Source organism: Grus americana, chromosome 9, assembly GCF_028858705.1.
Source record: "Grus americana isolate bGruAme1 chromosome 9, bGruAme1.mat, whole genome shotgun sequence".
In the NCBI taxonomy this organism is placed as follows: Eukaryota; Metazoa; Chordata; class Aves; order Gruiformes; family Gruidae; genus Grus; species Grus americana.
In genome coordinates, this window is record NC_072860.1 from 16,069,202 (window position 1) to 16,087,357 (window position 18,156).

At 47.0% G+C, this 18,156-nt stretch overlaps 1 protein-coding gene across 5 annotated transcripts in view; it reads right to left on the bottom strand.

Moving 5' to 3' along the window:
• Positions 1 to 18,156, bottom strand: part of IL1RAP (interleukin 1 receptor accessory protein) — a 49,410-nt gene that overhangs the window by 12,996 nt on the left and 18,258 nt on the right. For all 5 annotated transcript variants that reach the window (XM_054835563.1, XM_054835562.1, XM_054835559.1 and 2 more), the window contains exons 3-8: positions 7,408 to 7,693; positions 6,456 to 6,648; positions 4,417 to 4,582; positions 3,379 to 3,450; positions 2,094 to 2,223; positions 994 to 1,142 (exon numbers count right to left, since the gene is read on the bottom strand). In XM_054835563.1, the coding sequence (XP_054691538.1) occupies positions 994 to 1,142; positions 2,094 to 2,223; positions 3,379 to 3,450; positions 4,417 to 4,582; positions 6,456 to 6,648; positions 7,408 to 7,693 (996 nt within the window). The remainder of the gene's footprint in view (positions 1 to 993; positions 1,143 to 2,093; positions 2,224 to 3,378; positions 3,451 to 4,416; positions 4,583 to 6,455; positions 6,649 to 7,407; positions 7,694 to 18,156) is intronic.

Below are 18,156 nucleotides of genomic sequence, written 5' to 3' on the forward strand. Positions count from 1 at the left end.
AATTATGTATGTAGGATGAACACACTAGCAGATGGTTTCAGCCTCAGTTGTGTGTTTGGTCTATTGTTCCTTCCTAATGGCCCAGAAAAGGTTTGTCTCAAAGGAACAGGACTAAAAAGGAAGGAGGACAACTACTAAAAAGGAAGAAAAAGAGCTCTTCCAGTCAAGACCTCTGTGAGCCTTCCCATGCTAATAGGGCAGAATGGGGGGAAGAAGGTGTCTGGCACGAGCTACACAAGGCAGGGCAGCATCCCTTACGGGAGAGGGAAGGTCTGACCTACAGCAAGCAGGTGTTGAAACTCTAGATGAGGTTGATTATGAGGCTGAAATATCCACATTAATCAGGAAACTTCACATGCCTATAGTGAACGTTCAGTTCTTGTTACTGAGAGGCGGGTCTAGGAAACACGAACAAAATCTTTGATGAAAGAAAGATGTAGGAAAAAACCTACACCGAACAGGGCTGCATCAGTCCACATCATCCATGCTGAGACGGCTGTATCTAAACTGGAGCATCACCACCACAAAGAGTAAAACCACAGAACACTGCGGTTAGACTGTCTCACGCCCTGAGCAATGTCAACGAGTGCAGTCTGCCTTCTGGAAGATGCCAACTGGTAGCTGTTGCGTCACACAAAACCCTGAAGCAACCAAGTAACCTGAAATCATTTCAAGCAGCCTGTCCCCTCAGGTCTGCTTCAATTGTGGTACATGGATGGGATGAGAACAACTAGTCTACGCATCCCTCTATCTCCCCAGGCACTTGACTGTGGTAGGGTAAATGTGACACGCGTCCTTTGCTCCCTGCCTCCAAGAAGTGGTGCGGTATGACAGCAATAATACAGCAGTGCGTACAGAACAGCATACGTTGGAGAGAAAGGCTTTACAGAATTATTTGTTCCCCTGCTGTTTTGCAGGGCAAGGCTCAAGGCCGGACCGACAGCCCTCTCTGAGCACGCCTCGTTTCACACCCATGCTCTGCAAGTATTTTACCTTTCATGCGCACTACGGCCTGGCTATGGTCCTCGCCTTTGGCGTTTCTGGCATAGCAAGTATAATTCCGTTTCAAGTCTTCTGGTGTGGCTTTTGCAACTGTTAGAGTCCGTACGATAGTTTTGTCTTCAAAATCTCTAGTTATTTCACTGTAAGAGAAAAACTAGAGCATTATATACATGAAACTGCAGCAAGTTCTTAGTGAGAACTACTCCTTTCCCTGATAGAATCTGACTCTTTCTTTAAAAAAAACAAAACACCTAAACTGATATTTATAAATTGATACACACTTCAGATTTTAATAGAGCTGCAGCTGTTCCTTTATCTGATTTTCCTTAATATTTATTTTTGCCACGCATAATTTTCTCATTTCAGCTGTGTCACATTACATTTTATAGATAAAGGAAGTTCTTGCCTACAAAGCAACAAGATCTCATGAACTCAGGATTCAGAGCCGACGTCACATTCCCTGTGCAATCCTGGATGAGTCACTTTGTCTCTGCCTGAATTGATCATTTGCAAAATATTTCCTTTTGCCTTTTCTTTTCCTACGTAGGTTTGCAAACTGATTGGGGCAGTGACTGCCTTCCACACGTAATTCAGCACCCAGCAAAGGGGACTCTGAACCTCATTTGGGTTCTTCATCTAACTGAATCTCTATTCCTCCTAATCAATACTACGTATAATGAAAACATTTTTGTGTTCAGCCTCTTTTTTGAAATATGTTTATTGCCTATGCTATTTGGGAACATCCTTCTAAATAAAATTGTATCTGCCCCCATTTTAGAAGTCCCACAATAGCACCAGCTGCTGGCACCACTACCAGGACCTGAACAATTGGTGATGTGAACTGGTAAACAAAGCTCCCTCAAATACTTCTGTAAGACAAGACACTGTCCAGGTCTGGAGGCCTCTTTCCTGGAGCTTCTGGTGTTCATCACAGCATGGTGCAGACACAGAGGTTTCCGATTAACAGGGAAGTGGGAGACTCCCCACTCCCCTGCAAGGGAAAATGGAACTGCCGCCTGTCCACACCCACACCCCTCTGCAGGGCCCAAGAGAGGGTTAGATACAAACAAAGGTTCACGTTACTATGTCACCTTTGCGTGACTTTTATCCTGGGGTCCATGATGTCATCTGTGTTTTTCCCGTCTATGGTCCACCACACTTCAGTCCGGGAATCCTTCAGGAAGGTGAAGAAGACATCACAGGACAGGACAAGGTCATCTCCTGGGAAGAAAGGACCATGGTGGGGTATTGCAAAGCAGGAACAGCATCACCCTAAGTTTTGTGCTTTCCAGCTATCCTACTAGGCTGAGCTCTGCATCCCTTCAGGAGGGAATGAGGCCAGCATCCGCCTTCAGACATCTGGTAACAGCTTAACACCCTGGACATGTTGATTTATGACAGACAAATGAATAGAAAAAAAAATATCCTGCCTTCTTAAATGTGGTACAAGTTCCTTGACTGCTCCAAGTGACCCACCCAAGGGGAGATGCTCCATGCCAACTGCTTCCCTGGAAATCCAGGCAGTGTTAATCATCCCCACTGCACAGGGAACAGATGCCATAAAGCAAGGATCCAACTCCACAAAAGCATTTTGGTGTGGGAACACTTGTTCAGGCATTTAACTTCCCCTCAATATCAGGCTTGGGAGTGTGAATATCTTTGTGATCAGCCCATAAGTGATTTTATCTTATAGAGTGACTATGTAAGAAGTCTGACCTTGTGAGCCAAAAAAGCTGTGCTTTAAAGTGAAGACTCTGCTGCTAATCATCACCATTAGCACCACATTCATTACAGCAGTGTAATGGGACATGATCCATTCAATATAGCAATTGCTCCAAAGAGCTATCAATCTAAACAGATGGGGGTGGAGGAAGGGGTATGGTACCCCATTACACAATGCTGTGAGGCCAGCAAAAGGAGAGCTGTCATTAATTAGGAAGTAATGCGCCAAACGGGGAGAGGACATGAGCAAGAAGTGGCCAGAAAGCTGAAGCCACAGAGGGGCTGAATGAGGGAGGGTTGGAGCAAACCACAGCCAGGGACAGGGCTGAGACAAGGTCCTGCAGGAATTTCTCTAAGCAGCTGAGGGTCTCCATTTCATCTGCTTCTGCAGTTTCAGTCCTGCAACTCTGTGCCTGAATATCTATCTATTTGTGCTTGCAAAAATAAACTTTTAAAGCTGTGCTCTCCTATTCTGGCAGCAAGAACTAGAACCCCACACTGTCTGCCAGGCAACTCGCGGCAGCTCGTGTGCTCTGGGAGGGAAAGCCCAGGGATGCAGTGGAAGGGGAGAGGTTCTGTGCCTGGCTGGGTCTCCCCGTCCTGGCAGGCAGGCTGCCAGGGCAGCCACAGCACGCAGCGAGCATTGCAATTTACCTGCTTCCAGTTCGTAGACAACTTTCTCATTTGGTGAGATGAATTGTGGTGGCAAGGCCTTGTTCGGAGATCCTGCGGGAGAGAACAGAGAGCCCCCGCGGGGACCCGGACTTCATGAGAACTTCGTGTCCTTGCAGCCTTGCCCACAACGCCCTCGTGCCCTGCTGCACACACCCCAATCTAACGTGCGATACAATCCTGCTGCAGAGATCCACGCAAAGAGAAATCTAATCCTCACCCCCAAAGTCAGGGCCAGACCCAGATTTTGAGGCTCCTCCAAAGTTTAGGTAAATCTAGACACGAGATTTTGGGCCTCTCACATCAGGAGAGCTCCATACCCCTCATCTCCCACAAGACATAACCTGTACCAGTTTATTTTTATTGTTGCTTCTAAAAAACAAAATACAAACATCATTTCTTGTTGCAAGTATTTAATTCGGATCTTAAAGCAGCAGTTGCCACGGGACCCAGCATGTGCTCGACTGTTTGCTCGGTTTTTAAGCTCTGTCTACCGTTCCCTGGCAGGTAGGCTGATCCCTTGTGCCTGGGACAGACCTGTCCAAGAACTGGGCTGGGTAACTGGAGCCCTGCCAGGCCAACTCATGGTCTCAACCTCAGCAGACAAGGCTTTGAGATTGCAAGCAGACCGAGGCAAGCTGGCTATAATTGGACAATCCCACAAACAGTGACAAGCAAAGGGCTCTGGAGACAAAAATGAGCAAGAGTGCCAGGGTTATGCATTCACATGCCAGCAGAGGGTACCCCCAGCCATCTCATGGGCTCTACCTCACCAGCCTAAGCCTGGTCACCCTCTATGTTGTTTGGGGCGTTTGACATGGCGGTAGGTAGGACCTCCAGCGCAACGTGTCCCAGGCACTCACACGAGACTGACCCCAGCAAGCAAAAACGTACCAGGTCAGTTGGGTAACGCGGCTTGAGTACAACCGCAAATGGATCCTGTGGCAGACTCTTCTAGCAGTTTTTACCACTTCTGCAGTTATCCGCCTGCATTTTTACACATTTTAAAGTCATTCTTACCCACCACCTTCATCTTTATGGTTCTGGTGAGATTATAGGTTCTTCCATGGTCCTTGAATGTCACAATACATGTGTAATTCCCTTCATATCCACTGCGGACAATGCCGATGACAAGCCTGGGCCCTTGGGGATATCGCTCATAGAAGCCATTCACCAAGTTGCAGTTCTGGAGTCAGGGAGAAAAACACTTGAATGCTGGGATTCAAAAGTAAATAGATTGGTTTAAATGCAACTACAAAGATCTGTTTATAAATTATGAATACAATATTTGGGATTGTGATGTAGGTCAGACTTAAATACCATGAACTTTGAGCATGTTGGAATACAAACTGGTATGTTCACCTTGAAAATGAGATGATAGAGCAGATGACCCTAACAGTTTTATCCCACCTTAAAGACAGACAATTTTATAAGAGAGCGAGCTATGATCCAGAAGTGCATTTGCAATCAAGGTGAGCGCCTCAGCAGAGTAAAGAGTCAAAGTAAAAAGAGACAGGAAGAAAATGATGATGTATTCACAAATGGATACTAAGACAAAAGGACATGTTCCCCATTGATGTCAGAGCGTCTCTTTCAGGACTAATCAAGCTACCCTGTCTGACTTCAGCTGAGGGTGAGGCCCCAAAATTGGCAACTGGCAAATGAGAATCTGCAGTACAGACACCTTAATAACTCTTCTCTTTCTGTCAGGCGAGGCAGGAAACCTCTGCCAAGTACCAAGCTAGAAATCCCTTTTCTGAAAGGGGTTAGGCAGATGACATCTTGATTGTCATAAAACCCAAAGATGTGCACATTTTCTAAGAGATTATTTCTGAATGGTACATTTCCAAATCAGATACATCCTAATGGGGCAGTTTTAGACAGGGGTCATATAACATTTTTAATGATTTTTATTAGGCATGAGATGACTTGCTGCCTGAAAAATTACTTCCATGGGGCTTTTTGTTTCATTCTGCTAATTGATTGTTGAGCTGTGAATTTCAATGAATGGTACAACTAAAGCATTTCAACTACTGGACTGAAACCGCTCCTCTTGGATTAAAAAAAAGTAAGTTTTTTCCTGAAGGGTTTTAGAGGTGGTTTTTTTTTTCTTTTGGGGTATTTTTAATTATTTTTTTAAATCAGTATATTTGTTGCTAACTTACTTTATTATTAAATTCACTCATACAGAACCTTCTATCTAGAAATACAAAAGTGCTTTATAAGCAGTTAGAGAATTCTGTCTCATAACCCTCTGGCTGCACATCTCGTGAGTATTCTTATTCTCTCTTGACTAAAGGCATTCACCTAGAGAAAAACACTGAGGTCAAAATTTAATAAAATGGAACAGTAATTCTTTAGGCAAGAGCCTGAGGATGGCTAGAAACAGCCTAATTATCAGAGCGGGGGGTGGGGTAGGGATGTCTCCATCTTCAGAAAAGAGGTTTGCAGGATTGCGTCAAACAGGGCACCCCCGGTCCTTGCACCCCTGGTCCTTGCAGAGGCCTGATGTACAGCTTCATTTCCTGACCTCAAAGGATTGTAGAAGGGATGCTGTTGTCATTAGCAGGTGTGTGTGTGTGGGGGGGGGGGGTTGGTTTAGTTTTTGTTTGTTTTTGTTTGTTTTTTGGTTTGGTGGGGGGGTTGGGGGTTTTTTTGTTTGTTTTTTGGGGGGGGGTGGTGTTTGTTTTTTTACAAAATAGGGAACATGAATCACAGTTTCCTTTACAGGGACAGTGCCTTGCTTACACAGCAGGTCAGGTATACTGCCAGCAGCTGAACTGAGGTTCCTAAATCCCTGCTAAAGTATTCTCCGCTTGTGCATGCTGGTCAAAAAAATTCCAGTGTTAGCTCTCAATTTTATTCAAGTTTCTCCAAGGGCAGATTTACCCTTGGACTAAATGGAAACAAAGCTCTTTAAATTAATAAAGCTGCCTTAACAGCTTCATCAGTGGGGAGACACTGAAATGTAGCTCCATGATTCTCATGCCAACCATTGCTTTTTCAGATACAACACTGCATTTCCCCCATTGCCCAGATAAGACAAAAGTCCTTCTTACAAAGTACCACTTGACAGTTGGTGTTACACTGGGAGAGTAAAACCCATCAATATCCGGACATATGATCTTCTCATTGGCGTGCTCCATGTAGAACATCTGCTCAGCAGGTTTTATTGAATGGCTCACGCAAGAGTGTTGGTCTTTTGGAACAACTTCCAAGGGAAATGCAACTTTACTGCAGTAAGTTGTATTTCTAAGGAGAGAGGATGATAGGGCTGATTAGTTGAAACTTGTTTACTCCTATAGCAGTGAAATGAAATAAAAATCACATCTGCAATAACAAGCATCATAGCGCTGATGAGGTATACACAGCCTTAGTTGACTCATTTATAAATGGGAAAGAAAACACTATCAGAGATGGCTACACAAGCTCAGAAAAGCCTATAAAGGTGACTAACAAGCAACATCCACTCCCCTGCTGGTAAAGCAGATAATAGGGTCAAAGACACCATGAACAAGAAACAACATGAGGAAGATCAAAAAGAGCTCTTGTGCTTAGTGCATAGCAGATGCTATGTTCATTTTGTACCACACTTAGAGATACTTTTAATTTCCTAGAAGTCTGTATCTCATGAATCTTTGCCAAATTAGCATGCAGTCAAAACATTACCCCTGCATCTGAAGCTATTTTTACTACAGACGTACAGATCACTTCTTAATGGTGAGCGCCTGTGGATTTTGCCATGGGCTCAGCAATAATATTTTCATGGACACTTACAGCTAGAAAGAAGAGGCATGTTCATTAATGTTTGCAAGGCTCCAAGCATTATTACAATACAAATTGGCTCAGTACTGAGCAGTCTTATAATTGTAACATTCTTTCCCCATTAATGCTTATGTAAATGGTCTTCTCCCTACAGAAAGATCTGGTGCTAACAACATAATTTTCCCGCTTCCATTAAAGTCCTTTGATTATGCTGAAGACACACAGAAGCTGGACCGCACAACCTACCTGAGCATGCATGTGTAATTCCCAGTGTCATTGAGAAGAGCAGGCCAGAACCAAAGGGTGTCTTTCTCCTTACTGATGTGGTTGTCCGGGAGACGAAAATTAATGGGCTCCTCCAGATCCCGGTCCTGCCCAATCCTGTACCAGATGAGGGTTAAGCCAGCAGAATGGGCCGTGCTGTAGTTGTACTTCAAGAAGGTCTCGAAAAGCGGGCATTTGATCTTGGCAGGTTCCCCATCATAAATCTGGATCTGCTTCATGGTGTCCACACCCCAGTCATCACAGCGTTCTGCAACCAGGAAGAACAAGGTACCTTAGCTTGCAAGTCCGCAGGAGTTCTGCCCATGTTGCCCACAGTCCTTGGTTCTGTCCCCATTAAAACCAGAGGCAAAAAGGTAGCAGTGGAAGAAAAGCAAGAATACTGCGTTCATTTCTGGAGAACCTGCAAACCTCTACTTTCATCTGTACACCTCCTTCCAAGCTATTTATCCCCCATCAGGACAACATGATAGGAAATTTCTGCATAACACCAGGCTCTCTAGAGAGCTCCAAGAAAATTCAACCCTAAAATTAACCAGTGTGGGAAGATAAAATTTGGATGAAAAGAATGCTAGAGGTGTGTGTGCATCCATGCACAGAGATAGGGAGGATAGAAATAGAGGTGTTGGAAGAAGAGGAAAAAAACCAAAAAACCAGAAAACCAAAACTGCAAGCATCAACCCTCCCTTAGAGTGATTGGCCATTGCCCCTCTCAGAAGAAGCTGGACTGAGAGTTCTGGAAACAAGGACTGTCTTTCCTGTGATGGATTCATGTGACACCTGCGCATGCTATGATAACACAAGGAGTACAAGTGACACGCAGCGACTGTTTACAGTGAAGTTTGGGAAGGGAGGCAGAGGGGCAGAAGAGACAGTATGGAGGAGGTGGCACCAGGGGATCCCCAGGCAGCCCCAGGTGCATTCCCAAGCTCAGTTCAACAGGCTCAGCATGGCTCACTGCAGGCTCAGGCTGACAGAGAAACTGGGCAGCATGAGACAAAAAAATACCTGTTCAGTGCCTTTTTTTTTTTTATTTAATTTATTCTTGTCATTAGTGACTAGTTTCAGGACAAACAGCACAGTCAAAGCCCATTTCTCTTCCAAGAGCTCCTTTCCACTCCATTCCTCCTCCCCATCAGGATGCCCAGTCACGAAGGGACTCTGTGCAAGCAAAGCACAGTACCAGGGTGTTCGCAAACCTGAGAGCAACCTGCGCTGCCGGCGCCGGCTGAGACGCGTGGAGAAGCTGCTGTCACCGCGTCTCCCGTCTCCCCGCGCTGACGAGGCAGAGCGTGGCACGGCACGCTTCCCAGCGCGTCTCTTGTAGCTGCTGGGAGGCATTAGCTAGAGCAGCCTGACATCTGAGAGCCCAAAATGAGTCGAACAGGAGAGGGGTGTGCTGCCTGCAGCAGTCCCCGGGCAAGGTGTCTCAGCACATCACAGGCGCACCAGAGACAACACTGCAAAGCCTCTCCGGTTTGCAGATATTAGAACTCGGACAGGGAGGAAAACCAGAATACAATATGCTCTTTGAGCCCAGTTCTTCTGAACTGACTTCACAGGCCCAAAGCAGGATTTCTGGCATTTTATCTTCCTTAAATAGACAGTGGGATGTAGCTTGGCCCCAAATTCATACTTAATTAAAAAAAGCAAAGAGATAAACCTTTGAGAAGGTGGGCCCACAGCGCTTTAAGGCAGCAATGCCACCTCCTGTGGCTCAGCAATGGTTAGTCACAGTGAGGAGCAATCTGGGCCAGTAAGAATGGAAATGTTTTCTGGTGGGTTTACACATAAATGAAAATGCAACCTGCACTGCTCCTCCTGTAGTGTGCCAAACACCCATATGATAGAGTGCTACTTCTGGAGGAAGAGTGTGAATTGGGCTAGAAAGAGGCAGCAAAGCTACCCAGAGTACAAGTATCTGCCGGTGGGAACCCCAAAAGCAAATGGCTGGAGAGTGCCATAGCTCATCATCTAAGAAACATATAGATATTTCTTTCAAAACTGCACAGCATCATCCAGGACAGCTGCTACCACAGCCAGTGTCAAGGCTCATTTTGAAAGGCCAAACCACTATTGGAAGCCTTATACCATGGCAAAGTGCATAGTCACCAGTCACCACCATGGTCAAGGCCAACTGGAACCAGTATGTTGCTTTATGCTGGTGGGGACAAGCTACTGGATTAGGCATGGTCAAGTTTCCATAGAGTGGTAAATGAGACAAATGAGCCTGCCAGAGACTGCCTGCTAATTGTATGATAAAGCACTGATTACTATTCATGGAAGGGGGGCATTTGTTTTTATAAAGAATGACTTTCCCTCTGAAACGAGCAGGCCTGGGTCTGTAAATCAGAACACTCGAGTTCTCTTTCCAGCACCTGATTTTGCTGTCTCCTCTTGGGCTGCATAAAGGCAAATTGTCCTTATTACTTCAAATGGCAGGACTGGAGAGGAAGCAAACTATATAAAACATTACAGTACTGAAATTCTTGGAGTCAAGATCAATGAAATTTGCAATCATAAACAGCTCTTGCATTTTGCAAGAGCTCATAAATCAGCATTGTAAAACTACTTAGCCGTTCTACTTGAATGAGTTATTGAAAATGAATAAAACTATTTCATTTTTTTTCTTCCTAGATGACTCAAAAGCAATGTATGGGTCTTGTCTTCTTGGCTGGGGAAGAGGTGACTGTTATTGCTCTTTAAGAGCTGTACCTGAAGATTTTGTCTCAGAGCTGGCTAATTCGCCTGACTTCAGGAACACAGTCACAGCAAACAGCTAGTCCTAAGGCTCCCCACGTGCATCCTGCCTTGGGGTGCTGCATGCTCCGAGCTGAACCCCGAACACAGCACATAGCTGCTCATTAGCAGCACAGTTACACCACAGATCACAGGAGCAGCCATACGGCTTGAGATCACAGGCTGTGCTTGCCACCCCACTGGCAAGGACGACTCCTGGCTGCCAGGGCGAAGCCAGCCCAGCACGGCTCCGAGGGCTCAGGGAGCAAAGCCACGACCCATCGCTCATGGCAGAGATGGCAGAAACACCATGGCTGGAGCGAGACCTCCTTCACGCCTAAAACACCGAGGACAGAAGTTGTGGCACTTCACACAACTTCCCTCCTCCCCATGCCATGCCAACAGTAGTACTGCTCTTTTGATTTTTTGGGACATTTTATGCCTGAGATAGCCGGGCTCTGCCTGACAAGGCATGCGAAGGGACTACAGGGCGTCCCTCACACACACCTTTGTGAGCCTCTTCCTCCTCAGCTGTGATGTGGCTCTTCTCCCTGTGCCAACAACATCCTCCGCCGTGGTGGCACTTTTGCAGCAGATGCCAGCGGCTGGGTCAAGCCCAGACAGCCGGCTGCACTCCCCGCACACGTGGGAATGCAGAGGGAATGCTCGCATTATTACTATAGTTTTCTTTGCATCCAACAGCTCCCAGTAACATTTTGTGCCCCTTCCGCTATTTTAACCTGTATTGGATATTCAGACCCTGTTGCTGCTAATGCCAGCACGCAGCTACTTGGATGTCAGTCTAACCTGGAGATAGCCTGAAAAAAATGGCATGACTTCACACTGAACCTCACTGGCATAAAGCAGTTCCTATTATGAAAAATAAAAACAACCCCAAACATACACACACACAGATATATCCTGACCCCAACAGCAATATTTGAGGGGCATTACAGAAAGAAGATGCAAGACCCCAGTTCTAATTGTGAGAAACAGCACTGACTTCTATGGTGCTGTGCCCATTTGCAGCAACTCATGTTTGTTTTCACTGGCTAAGCCTAGGAAGTGAGTTTCTTCTCTCTCGAAATGTTTCCTGCACAAAACAGCTGTTGGAGTTAAGAGCAGCTCCTGATTAAATCAAGTGGGATCAGCATTCATGGTCTGACTTCAGATATTCACTAACAAATAGAAACCAGTGAAGAGATGGAGGAGCTATGTGCAGCTCCATGGTCCCTCCCATGCTGCAGCAAATGGAGCACTACACACATAAAACTGAGGGATACAATACAATTCTCTAAAAATCCACCATCCCATAAATGCATCTTCCCAGAAATGCCTCTGCAAAACACTTTCGAAAGAAGCCATCCTTTTCTCATTACCGATGAGGGGTACCGCAGATGCCTCAACTGACCCCTCTTACTGCTGGGTGCTCTGTAATCACACAGCAAGGCAGTCTATGACCCATAATACCTACCTGTGACAGACAATGCGGGAAAAGGCAAGAAACAGTCCTGTTTCTACAGCCCTGCTTGGGAAAAGGGACGAGGATTGCACAGGGTGGAGGGAGGCTGCATGGTAGAAGGAAACACCCACCTCCAGCAATGGAAGAGAAATTGCAGACAGAAAGGTCAGGGTAAGGATGCCCATCTTGAGTTCATGTGCCTTGTGACAAAGATAAGAGCAGGCTGGCGTGCAACTGCTCCTCCCCGATGCACACGGGGAACTAGTTTGCATGAACTGGTAAAGGTAACTCCAAATATCTTCCTTGCTTGGACTGTATGTTGCAACCCTTGTTCATGGGGATATCTACTACTGATATTAGGGACAACAACCCCTTCTATTAGATTAATAGATCTGCCTTGTTTCTAAATCTGGTGCTACAACCACCTTAAACATCAGGCATCCCAAAACAGATGCCTCAGAAGCCAAATGAAGCTGAAGAACGTGGCTCCTCCAAATGCAAAGTAGAAAAATAAAAAAAGAGGGGGGAGAAAACCCTAACAATGCTGCTCAGCTGCATAAAGGTGAAGGCAGACATTTCTGGAAACATTTCCTAACCTTTCACTTATTACACTGATTTACCCCCTCGGGAATAGAGCTCTGAATACACACACCTGAAATGCTCCTTTCTGAGATACACCTACAGCACCCATACAGTCAAAACAGAGATGAAATCAGTGCGATTATCTGGATTTTCAAGAAGAGGCAAACTGCTTAACCAGTGGATCAAAAGAGAAAACCAGAGTAAGGCCACATCAAGAAGTGCTGTCCCACTTTCGCCACAGTTTGGCATTTCTACACAATCATTCTAAGTACCTCCATTTAAAAAAAAATTCTCAACCACCAAAACCCTACCAGCTCCACACCACCTCCACCCCTTCCCTCCCTCACCCTCCCCTGGGGCTACAGACAAAGGCTTCCCCTAGTTAAAATTTCTGTATAGAAATAATAAAGAGCCATCCTTATGAGAGGCCATCTATCACGCCAGCACAAATTACCCTGCCATTTGCCAAATTGATGCTCCCTTCTCAATCGTCTCTAATCTTGGGAGAGGGCCCGCCTCGCAGGCACACTGGGACAGTGCAGCAACACGAGGACACAAAGCCATCAATGCTGCTGGTTGAATGACACGGCAGACCCCTCTTCCCCACGCCATTTCAGCAGTAGCATCAGATGGGGCTGCACCATCTCAGCAGTTTCCTACTTTCTTTGGCTGTGCCTGCTGCATTACCTTAAAGCAAAGCTGATAGGAATCAGCCCCCACCTGGGGAGCGCAGACAGGCCAGTGGTTAGCTTGATGCAAGAATCAGCATCAATTAGGCAGAAAAAGCTGGTCACGCAAAGCAATTAAGCAAGAATTAATCATTACTACCTTAAAAATTTTTTTTTTCCCCCACCCTCTTTCAAGCTCTCAGCAGTCAGTGGGAAGGCAGCAGAGGAAGCCGGGCTGAATGGAGGAGCTGCGCTGTGAGCAGAGGAGGTACCAGCTGTGGCCAGCAGCCACGCGTGGGCGCGCCTTCCACTTGCACTGCGTCTGCGTTTTCCCTTTCACACGCGCATCCTGCACAAGCCCACCCCGCAGCAGCACGCTCCCCGGCCCCGTACTCTGCTCGGCAGCTGAGCAGCAAGGCAGCGTGGCAGGGCAGCGTGCCCGTGAGGTCTGTATCCCGTCTGACCATACAACACGGCAGAGGGAGGGTAGGACGGAACAACACAAATGAGAACATCTTCCCTGAGCTAGGAGCAGGGGCACAGATCCAAACACGCTGAAATTGGTGGGAATGACAGAGAACTTGGGTTAGCCCTAGCCACAATCAGCTGGCTCTCACCATTTGCTCCCACTATCTCCGCAGCAGCGCCAGCGGTCAGAAAATGCCTAAAAACTGGTCATAGCCCAACACACGGAGGCTTTGCCTGGAAGCCACACGAACTCCGCAGGTATTTATAATCTGACTTCCAGTGGAAGCACATCAAAAAGGGCCTGTCATAACCTCACTGCCTTCCTCCCACAGCCCCTCCAGCAGAGGAAGTAAGTGGAACTGGTCCTGGCACTAACCTCCCCGTGAGCAGCTCCAACGCAGCCCACAGCCAAGCCCCATCCACACGGTTCTGCTGCAATGGCACCGGCAACATGGTTTTATGCTTCTCCCAAGTCCCACCATGTTTATCCTGTGATGCCCCCATGGAAGCGTCTCCACTGGATGCTGGACACGAGGATGGATTCTCTCCCCAAGTGCTTTTATCATTAAATAGATAGGACAGCCAAAAAAGAACAAAGGAAAAGGACTTTGTTGCAGAACAGCTCATCATTTCTAAAAGCACCTATACATTGTGGTTAACTTTAGATCCTGGAAGGATGTGATGGTTTTCCCCTCTGCCAAATTCACAAAAAAAAGCTGACCCTGTAAACTTCTGCTGACTTTAGAGGAAGCAGCCAAGGCACGACATCCAAAAAAAAAAAAAGATGATTCTGTAATGGAACCCATAGCTCATAACTCCAAGTTTCCTTATCTAAAGGGGGGAGGGGTAGTTGTTGTTCGTGTCTTAAAACTCCTCCACCGTGAGCTCCGTGCCTTCACTCCCTATCTGTGCATAAAGCTGTGTTTACTGTATGTGGCACAGAGTATTTTGGTTACCTCCAGCAATTGGGCCAAAAGAAAAAAAAGTGTTCAGTTTTCTCTAGCAAGCTTGACATGTTTTCCTGGAGGCTTTTTTAAAAATTGAGATCAAAATGATAAAGGTAGGGGTATGAACTGCTTTAAAGCCTGAAGGAAAAAAGGAGCAAATAGCTACTTTCCATCCCACTTCATTGAGGAAATTGCTGCGTGAAGCAAAGCAGAGTGGCACAGGAGGAGGAGAGACAGCGAGAGGAAACGGAATGGCCTATTGCAAAACCATGTGTAGGAGAGGCAGCATGAAAAGGAGGTTTTCCTGATTAGCACCACCATAGAGCTGTGCTCAAGCTGGCAGGGGCTCTTCTGTGTGCCTGGCACACCAGGCTGGGACTTGACAAGGTCCAGGTTCAACTCCTGCCTCTGCCACAGGCTTGCTTAGTTAAACCCTTGCAGCTTAGTTATTGCACTTAGCCAGGGTCTCTGTTGCCTGCTTTAAAATACAGCCAACAACGCTGCACTGCCCACCATGGACATCCGCAGAGATGTCTGCATAAAAAGCAGCTGCAGCCGTTGTCCTCGGACAAGGATGGGAACTGAAAAAATGCGCAGGCAGTAAAATGTACTGGGTCTACAAAAAGGGTCTACAAGCCTCGCAGAAGTCACTCGTGTGCAATAAAACATATGAGATCGAGCACACAACTGTGCAGCTGCAGCAGGGAGACATGATGGGTAAGGAGGGTAGGAGACAGGTCCCTGAAATCCCCTCCCTGATGCCCCATTTGATACACAGAGGAGCAAAAGCAACCGTCCAACATCACATCAGCAACACACCCAAAATGGGCTGCTGTTTTCCTCCACACGTTTCTGCACTTCAACGCAGATGGGTCCCATCACGTTGACACCTGCACAAAACTCGCCCCTCACAACCTATTTCCTCAGCTGACAAGAAGCAGAAGTGAGGTCTTATCTCCTCGGCGGGCATGACACTGGCTGGCACAGAGCGAGGCTGGTGGCTGCACCCAGGCCAGCTCTGCAGGTTTTATCTCCATCCACTTCAGGGCTATGTGCCATTCAACACCCTCAGTGTTGAATAACTTCATCCCCCCAAGTGCCATAAACTTCTACAACAGCAGTAACTCACAGACGGGTATGGATAGTTATAAAATCATGTCCTAAATTAGGACAGCAAGAAGCCAAGATTGGAAGAGTAGGAGGAAGTCAGGAAATCCCAGGAGAAGATGATGGGGGAGGGATTTAGTCTCTTTAGAAAACAATAATGCAGTTTAATCTGTTTTTCTTTTGACTTTACACACTAAAATAAGCTTCTCAGCTTCTGGGGCTGTCACAAATCATAAGGAAAATAAGGCCGCTGGAACCCCTTCAGTAGAATAAGAGCTATACAGTAATAATCCTGAGGAGCTGCGCAGGGCTCTCCATCTTCAAAGTGTTTTACAGACAGTAATTTATTAATCTGCAAATTTCCCCTGGCCACAAGTAACTGCTCTGCCTGTCTGTTAAGCACGAGAGAGACACGCAGCACAGACCGGCACTCGGGAGCGACGGTGCCGGCGGCAGCTCTGACCTCCAGAGCCGGACCTCGGTTTCTGGCTCGCAGCAGTCAGACCTTTGCTGCTCCAGCCACCGCCTGAATCCAGCAGCACTCGTGATGTCTGGTGCTTTGGAGCCAACTTCAGAGGGGACGAAACCAGTGCCAGAGAGCCTCTGGTATGGGGGAGTGTAAGAGACATGTTCACCATCCAGCAAATAACAGCAAAGCCCAAAATAAAATTCCCAGGACAGAGGCTCCTGGCTGCCTTACAGCCACCGCCTGCCGTGCTGGGGTGTCGCTCTGGGCAGAAGCTGACCCCAGTCCTGGGCTCATCCTGCCACGCAGGCCATCTGATAGCCCCAGGGGAGGTGTCAGAGGAGTCTCCTATGCAAACACGGTGCTTCCTCCCACCGAAGGGCTATTTCTGCACAGCAGTTCCCTGTTCACACTAGGTGGGTCCTTTAGATAATCAGCAAGAGGCTGCTCCTCCTCTCCTGGCAGCAATATTCTTCTGCTTTGCCCAGTCCTTTAATTCCCCAAGACAACACTCCTAACCGTGATCCTCTCCCCAGCCCTCGCCCTGCAAAAGCTGGGAGCTCTTGGAGAATGAGAGCAGCCTGGTTAGCAGAGAGAGAAAAATGGAACGAGGACCACGACTACAGCCACATCTTCCAAATACGTCAGTATCTAACATAGCCTAGCTTTGTTTGAAAGCAAGGAGATAACATTATTCCAGATTCATACTGACTGTTATGTTCTTTCTCTGACTGGTTTTTCATCTCTTAAGCCAGTATATACTTATATGAATTCAGTAATGTCAAGGAACTCATTGTAAGACCAAAACTGGGTTCACGGGTTTTTGCTATTGTTCTCTGGATATCCGTACACCTGGGTTCTTTAAGCATCCTACAACACAAGCGCAGAGATCTAAGCCTTATTTCCATTTTAAGGATGGCTGAAATGAGGCAAGGAAAGCAGAAGACCCCAAGTACCATTGCAAAAAATGTCCCAAAGATCACAAGTAAGAAATCCAAACCCAGGCACTGCAGATCATGTATATTCTCAAGACCAGAAGAGATTTTCCCTGCATATGGCATGAGTGAGTAGCAGACTCAGGCACAAATTCAGTCTTAGACTCCACATCTTTTACTCTACACTACTCAGATCACATTTCTTTCTCCTTCCAGCTTGCAGCTCCCTTTCAGCAAATTATTTTGTTTCAGCACCAGCCTCCGTACACAGCAGAAAGAGCAGAGCCCAAAGAACGGATGTTTAGAGCCACAGTGCTGTTGGCAAAATTGTTGGAGGGGAAAAAAAAAAGTTTCCAGATTTGTCTCTTCAGTAAGAAACAGGGTGAAGTACAATGCTGAAGCTTTCTGACACACTGCCAGAGACCGTCAGCCATACTGGCTGAACGAGATGGAAAGGCCGTCTGCATTATAGCCGGAGCAGTGCTGGTGTTTTATAGCTGAAATTTAGTAAGTGTTGACTCTTCATCACTGCTGTAAGCTCAGAGAGCTCGGGACTCAGCAGAGCCAGTACCCCCGGCTTGTGCAGCCTGGTGAGTGCTGCTGACCACACCGCTGCCCCGGGAAGGGCCACAGAGGCAGGCGGGAAAAGCGGCAGCAAGCCACAACAGGACTCCTGCCCCTGCCTCCAGCCTTTCCCAGCCCCTGGCCAGCCTGCGCTGGAGAGAGCTGGTCCTGACATCATACACGTGAACATTATAGCAAAGCATGGAAAAAGATCTGGCTGAAGTGACAAATCCCTACCAAGTTATACACCTTAAATATCCCAGGAGCCAGGTTCCCCAGTGAGAACTACACATCTCCATGGCCTTGCTTGGTGTTAGGAGACCGCTGGGCCAGCTGCAGACTGCGCACAGACCTTCTGCATTCCCTCTGGATAACCTCCGCTCTGCTCCCCTCTCTGAGCAGAAAAAGTGAGCCCAAACCGCGTAACATTCTCAGATCACGTCCGCTCTCCCACACTGGTCTGTGTTTATGACTTTGCAAGGGTGAAACGAGCTCCAGCTGCCTTTTGGTGCCAGTCCCAGGAAACCCCACAGTGTAACAGAGGGCTGCACAGACGGCTGCCCCTCCATCCAAGTACAAACAGCCATCCAAGCCCGTCATGAATAACAAGAGACATTTTGACAGCCCAAAGTGGTTTATGGTGTCCGTGGAACAAAAAGGGAGCTCTGAACTGAACAGTGGGTCTGTCACCCACAGACCTGCAGCAAATTAAACATATACACTACAGTGGATTTGCAGAAGAAAGGTATTTTAACTGTCCCATGCATCACCCTTT